This window comes from Trichechus manatus, unplaced genomic scaffold, assembly GCF_000243295.1.
Source record: "Trichechus manatus latirostris isolate Lorelei unplaced genomic scaffold, TriManLat1.0 scaffold00258, whole genome shotgun sequence".
Taxonomy (NCBI): domain Eukaryota; kingdom Metazoa; phylum Chordata; class Mammalia; order Sirenia; family Trichechidae; genus Trichechus; species Trichechus manatus.
In genome coordinates, this window is record NW_004444194.1 from 819,956 (window position 1) to 826,751 (window position 6,796).

The following is a 6,796-nucleotide window of genomic DNA, read 5'->3' on the forward strand; positions in this document are numbered from 1 at the left end:
TTTGATTTCTTCACTGCTGCTTCCATGGGTGTCAATTGTGGATCCAAGTAAAATAAAATCCTTGACAACTTCAATCTTTTCTCCGTTTATCATGATGTTGCTTATTGGTCCAGTTGTGAGGATTTTTGTTTCCTTTATGTTGAGGTATAATCCATACTGAAGGCTGTGGTCTTTGATCTTTATCAGTAAGTACAACGTGGAAACCAGGAAACTCACATCATTACAATGTGTGTGTGGTTCTGGGTCATTTTATTACATGTGTGGAGTTTTGAAACCACCACCACAATTAGGATACAGAACTGTCCCTTCACCACAAAGATCTCTTGCCTTTTACCCTTTCATACCCACCTTCCTTCCCCCACAGCATCCCTAACCCCTGGCAACAACAAATCTGTTCTTTATCTCTATGATTTTGTCATTTCAAGAATGCTGTATAAATGGCATCATGCATACAGCATGTGACCTTTGAAGATTGGCTTTTTTCACTAATTGTAAATTAATGTAAATTTACACTCAGATCGCTGCATGTGGCTAGTGGCGACTGTATTGGACAGTGCAGTTCTGGATAGTTCTGTGAGATTCAGGTGCTGGGGATGATTCGGATGTGATGTGCCTTATAGCTTGGTTGTAAGGATCACAGTCAGAAATTCAGAGCACTTCGCAGCAAGCGACTCTCATTGCTCTCCTGGCCCCCCTCCGGCCCCAGGTCCAGTGGCTCCTGGACAACTACGAGACGGCTGAGGGTGTGAGCCTGCCCCGGAGCACCCTCTACTGCCACTACCTGCTGCACTGCCAGGAGCAGAAGCTGGAGCCTGTCAACGCCGCCTCCTTTGGCAAGCTTATCCGCTCCGTCTTCATGGGCCTGCGAACGCGTCGCCTCGGCACCAGGTGGGCCTGTGAGGCCGCTCCCACCCCAGGTTATTCATAGGCTTCAGCTCCCTGACTGACTCGGGCCCTCACTGGCCGGCTTCAGCCCACCGGCCCCTTGTAGGTCCTCTGACACACCCATCCGCTCCCACCCCAGGGCTTTGCACGTCTTCTCCCTGGTTCCCTGGCCTCTCCCTGACAGCCTGTCCTCCTTCTCTGCTTTATTTTTCTCCTTAGCACCATCCAGCCCACCTTTTGTTTTACTTACTGCCTTTGTTTATGATTTGTTTTTTCCAACACTGAAATGTACCCTCCTTGAGGGCATGGAGGGTAGGGCTGCACACAGTGGTGCTTAAGCAGAGCCTTTGAGTAAGTGAGTTCACACAGGAGGGAACGAGGAGCTGCCAGGAACCCTGTCCTCCCAGCCCCTGCTAACCTCTGGGCTCCAGGCCCCAGTGTAGGAGTCGGCTCATTCATGCCTTCATTCGTTTACTCATGCATAACTCCCTCTGTCACAAGGATGTTAGGAGCCTCCTCAGAGGGTAGGGATGAGGAACAAATGGGTCATAGAGGCAGAGGGCTTAGAACAGCGCCGGCATATGGTAAGCCTGTGTAAGTCTCCAATTGTTGTGACTAGCCATCAAGAAGTCTTTGCCGAGCGCCTGCCCCATGCGGGGGTCAGGGCTGAGGTGTGAACAGAGCCATTGGCTGGTGGGAGCCTCCCCACTCAAGCACCGCTGGCTCTCTCAGGGTGGGGCCTGTGGTCTCCATTCAGCTCCCGAGCAGAGCTGAGACAGAGGTGGTATGGGGCTCCCATGCCCTGCCCTGCCCAGTCCTCACCCTGCGCCTCCCTCCCAGGGGCAACTCCAAGTACCACTACTACGGCCTGCGCATCAAAGCCAACTCGCCCCTTCTGCGCCTGATGGAGGACCAGCAGCATATGGCCATGCGGGGCCAGCCCTTCTCACAGAAGCAGAGGTAGGAGGGGGGCCAGGCCTCACAAGGCGGGCGGGGAAGGGTGGCCCCAGCCATCACCCACCTAGCTGCCCACCCAACCGCCCGTCCTCCTCCAGGCTTAAGCCCATCCAGAAGATGGAAGGCATGACCAACGGCGTGGCCGTGGGGCAGCAGCAGGCTGCCGGGCTGTCAGACATCAGCGCCCAGGTCCAGCAGTACCAGCAGTTCCTGGGTGAGGGCCTCCCTGGTCGGGGTGGGGCCTAGGGAGGGGTTTTTGGCTCCAGGTGCGTGTCCCTGGGCTTGGAGAGACAGACGTGCAGTGGTCCCCCCGCCGTCTTCCCAAAGCATAATGGGTCAGCTCCTTGGGGTAGGGGCTGGACAAGATCTGCTGTAAGGGCCCACATGAGTTTGGCAATACCATTGTCCCTGCCTTGTAAGGCGCTTCCATCCCCAAGACCCTTTCTAAGGTGCATTCCTATTAATTCCAATGGGAGGCATTTCTCTGCATTACTGAGCCCCCACATCAACCCCTTTTATGCTAAAACATATCACAAATCCCACATAAACAGACACGTTCAGTGGGATGGTTCATGTCAACCCCTATATTGTGACATAGTGGGGCCCCCCCTCACAGCGAGAGCCTCCATATGTCTGAGACTACTTACCGAGGTGTGTACATGATACTCAGCATTTCTAGAAATGATTTTCTGAAAAAAGAAGGACCCATAAAGCAAAAACCAATCCACACAATAAGCAAACCCCAAGAACCCAACATGTACCCACCGCACGTCTGTGACGCTGCCCATATGGTGGTTCCTGTCCTGGCCCTTACCTGTCAGTCCTCATAGGTTCATCGTGAGCTGAGGGAGGGCATGAAACCACACCCCTCTATAAATCGAGGGGTGTGCTCAGGGGTGACTGTCCTTGGTTATCGCCCACCTTGGGCCCTCAGGCTTCAGGGCAGCTTCCCTGTGGTTCTGACTGGGACCTGGGGGCCGCTTCCTGTCCAGGTGGGTGGACACAGGGAGGCAGCTTGGACTCAAAGTCCCATGTCCCGGGGGCTAGCCCAGTGCTGCCACTTAGCAGCCAAGCTGTGGCCAGGACGAGCCACTCAACATTCTCTGTGCAGGAGGCACGTGGGCTCTGGAGCCTTCCCCACCCTGGGCCCTCACTTCCTGGAGCCTTCTGGGGGGGAACCCTGGGTCAGGCGCATGTCCTCCCTGAGCCTCAACATCCCCCACTGCACATAGGGGCCACCTACTTGGTAGGACAGTGGTGACCACTTAATAGGATCTTAGGGAAACTCGATGGGGGAGGACAGGTAGGCAATGAGGACCTCATGGTGCCCGGCTCCCCTGTCCCCTCAGATGCCTCCCGGAGCCTCCCTGACTTTACAGAGCTGGACCTCCAGGGCAAAGTGCTGCCGGAAGGTGTCGGGCCCGGGGACATCAAGGCCTTCCAGCTCCTGTACCGGGAACACTGTGAGGTAGGGCCGCTGGGCCAGGTGGGCAGACAGAGGTGTAGCCATGGGCTGGGCAGAACACGCTGCCCCCCAACCCCCCTGAGTGCCCCAGTCTCCCCAACAGGCCATCGTTGATGTCATGGTGAACCTGCAGTTCACCCTGGTGGAGACTCTGTGGAAAACTTTCTGGAGATACAATCTCAGCCAGCCTAGCGAGGCACCGCCGCTGGCCGTGTGAGTCCTGTGGGGCTTGCGGGGCAGGGGCAGTGTACAAGCAGACACACAGGGGTAGGGTAGCCATCTGATCCCAGGCACCTTTAGGTGTGCGGGAGTGGGGGATGCCTGCCCGACCCTGCAGTAGGTGGGGTACGCATGTGTTTCTGACCCCCAGGTGCGCGTGTGTCAGTTCGATGCTCAGTGCATGGGACGAGCGGGCCTGGGCGTGGAGGCGGGCACCATCTCATCACTGGAGTAGGGGGGCACCTGTGCCCATTTGGTCCCAGTGTGATGAGTGTAGGATCCCCGTCTGACTCTTGGGGCATTGGGCACGTTCCCGTCTGACCTGGGAATGTGGGGAGGCATCAAGTGCCCACCTGACCCCAGGTGGGGGTACTCGTGCCTGCCTGACCCTGAGGAGGGGGCACCTGTGCCATCTACCCTGGGATATGGGTGTCTGTGCTTGCCTGACCCCAGTGGGTGGTGCCCACAGGCACGACGAGGCCGAGAAGCGGCTGCCCAAGGCCATCCTGGTGCTCCTCTCCAAGTTCGAGCCTGTGCTCCAGTGGACCAAGCACTGTGACAACGTGCTGTACCAGGGCCTGGTGGAGATCCTCATCCCCGATGTGCTGCGGCCCATCCCCAGTGAGTGTGCGGCTGTGGGCCCTTCCCACACGCCACCCCCTCAGCTCTGACCAGCCCCCACTACTGCCCACAGGTGCCTTGACCCAAGCGATCCGGAACTTTGCCAAGAGCCTGGAGAGCTGGCTCACCCACGCCATGGTGAACATCCCTGAGGAGATGCTGCGGGTGAAGGTGAGGGGTGGGGGCCCAGGAGGTACTTGAGCAGCTGGCTGGGTGGCCTTGGGGCATGGGGCCCTGGGCCTCAGTCTCCTCTACTCTGTAAGACCTCTGCCCATAAAACGTGTCCCCTAGGTGTGTCCCAGGTATGTGCATGCAGGGGAGAGGGAAATTGTCTTTTAAACTCACTTCCTCAGATGCCCGCTTCTGGAACCCATTTGTGGCGTTTCTGTACTTGACACAGCATCTCAAACAATAAAAGCCAAGTGCAGACTGGAATAGTTCTTTTCAGACAGCCTTGATAGAAGGTGCTTTTGGTGTTCAGAAATACATAAAATCTTTAAAAAAAAAAAGACATCTATAAGGGAACAGAATAATAGCCCAGTGCTGCACATTTCATAACCACCTAGACAGGAGGAATTAGGTGGGATGTGCTCGGGCAAAAAAAAGTTGTTTTTCTTTTTTTTAAATTCCTGAAGGTGCTTATATTTATATATATAATGTTTTTGTTAAAAAGACAACCAAACAGATGGGATATCTGAAGGGTCCTCCCTGGTGGGGTGTGGACACAGGGCAGGGGTGGGAGATGAGGAGAGCGCAGGTGCTGGATGCAGGGGGAACCCTTGGGAAAAACAGGTCCTTAGTCACTCGCTTATTCCACATTTATCGAGCATCTACTGTGTGTCCCGGGTGGGTTTCAGTGCTGGGAGCACAGCAGTGAGTACAATGGGCAAAATTCCTACCTTGGAGCTGACCTCTGAATGTGTAACTGAAAGAAAAGTTTACAGAAGCAATGCTCACCTTTTCTAGGCAGTGCCCACCAGTATTTTCTGTTGTGTTCTTTCATTAAAAAACAATAATGATGCTGGTCAGAACACAGTAAATTAACAAAGTGATTTTGTGATGCACACTAGTGGGTGAAAACCTAAAGTGTGACAAGCACTACTCCTTGGGTTCCCAATAAAAGCCATAACGTAGAGAGCATCCCTTCGTTTTTAGAAAAAGAGGAAACAGGCCCAGAGAGGTTGCAGAGGTCACGCAGCCAGAAAAAGGCACCACCTGGGCTGGACCCCCACCTGCCTGTGCTCTCCACGCGGGTCAAGGCGCGCGGAGGGCCACGACGGCCCCAGCGCGTGGGGCAGGGGGTGGCGGGGTCGGTCCCGCGCAAGCCACAAGCCCCCCGGCCCCGCAGGTGGCGGCGGCCGGTGCCTTCGCACAGACGCTGCGGCGCTACACATCGCTGAACCACCTGGCGCAGGCGGCGCGCGCAGTCCTGCAGAACACCGCGCAGATCAACCAGATGCTGAGCGACCTCAACCGCGTGGACTTCGCCAACGTGCAGGTGAGCGCGGGCGGGACAGGTGAGCCCGGAGCCGCAGGTGAGCCCCGGGCGGTGGCTGAGCCGCGGCTCCGCCCGCTGTGCCCTAGGAGCAGGCCTCGTGGGTGTGCCGCTGCGAGGACCGCGTGGTGCAGCGGCTGGAGCAGGACTTCAAGGTGACGCTGCAGCAACAGAATTCGCTGGAGCAGTGGGCCGCCTGGCTGGACGGCGTCGTGAGCCAGGTGCTCAAACCCTACCAGGGCAGCGCCGGCTTCCCCAAGGCCGCCAAACTCTTCCTTCTCAAGTGGTCCTTCTACAGGTGCGCGTGCAGGCGGCGGGCTTGGCGAGGGGCGGAGCCAGAGAAGACCTTGCCTCCTCGACGTGGGCGGGACCAGGGAGGGCTCCTCCCCTCGGGGCGGGTCAGAGGCGGACCCCAAGAGGCCCCTCCTCCCTGAGCCTTGCTGCCCGCCTATGATGGCGGGGCCGGTGGGCGGGGTCTTGTGAGGGGCGGGGACCGTCGCTTGCTCTGACGGACGTCCTTAGGGAGTGCAGGGCGGGGCCTGAGGGTGTTGTAGTTCGAGGGGCGGGCGCAACAGGCTTCACTGGCCTGCACTGTGCTGCGCTTCCAGCTCCATGGTGATCCGGGACCTGACCCTGCGCAGCGCCGCCAGCTTTGGCTCCTTCCATCTCATCCGGCTGCTCTACGACGAGTACATGTACTACCTGATCGAGCACCGCGTGGCCCAGGCTAAGGGCGAGACCCCTATCGCCGTCATGGGCGAGGTGGGCGGGCGGGGAGTGAGGGCGCGGGGCGGGGCGCCTGCGGCGGGATCCTCACCTCCTCTTGTCTCCTCCTCTCCAGTTCGCTAACCTGGCCACCTCGCTGAACCCCCTGGACCCCGACAAAGGTAGGCGGAACGTGTCCCCACCCTGAGCCCGGGAGGCAGGGGGCGGGGGTGGAAGAGGCGCAGGCCAGGTCGCGCCGCTGCCGGGCTCTGAGCCGAGCCTGGTCCGTGTGCCCCAGACGAGGAGGAAGAAGAGGAGGAGGAGAGCGAGGACGAGCTGCCACAGGACATCTCTCTGGCGGACGGCGGCGAGTCGCCCGCGCTGGGCCCCGAGGCCCTGGAGCCGCCCGCCAAGCTGGCGCGGCCTGATGCGCGCGGCCTCTTCGTGCA

General features: G+C 58.2%; 1 protein-coding gene across 1 annotated transcript in view; it reads left to right on the top strand.

Moving 5' to 3' along the window:
- The window catches only part of RFX1 (regulatory factor X1), an 8,559-nt gene extending 1,899 nt beyond the window's left edge, over nt 1–6,660 (top strand). The window contains 11 exon segments of the mRNA XM_023724755.1: nt 707–888; nt 1,726–1,845; nt 1,941–2,056; nt 3,192–3,310; nt 3,411–3,529; nt 3,996–4,147; nt 4,221–4,318; nt 5,496–5,645; nt 5,732–5,940; nt 6,251–6,404; nt 6,484–6,660. Of these exon segments, the coding sequence (XP_023580523.1) occupies nt 707–888; nt 1,726–1,845; nt 1,941–2,056; nt 3,192–3,310; nt 3,411–3,529; nt 3,996–4,147; nt 4,221–4,318; nt 5,496–5,645; nt 5,732–5,940; nt 6,251–6,404; nt 6,484–6,555 (1,491 nt within the window). The 3' untranslated portion in view covers nt 6,556–6,660.
- The last annotated feature ends 136 nt before the right edge of the window (nt 6,661–6,796 follow it).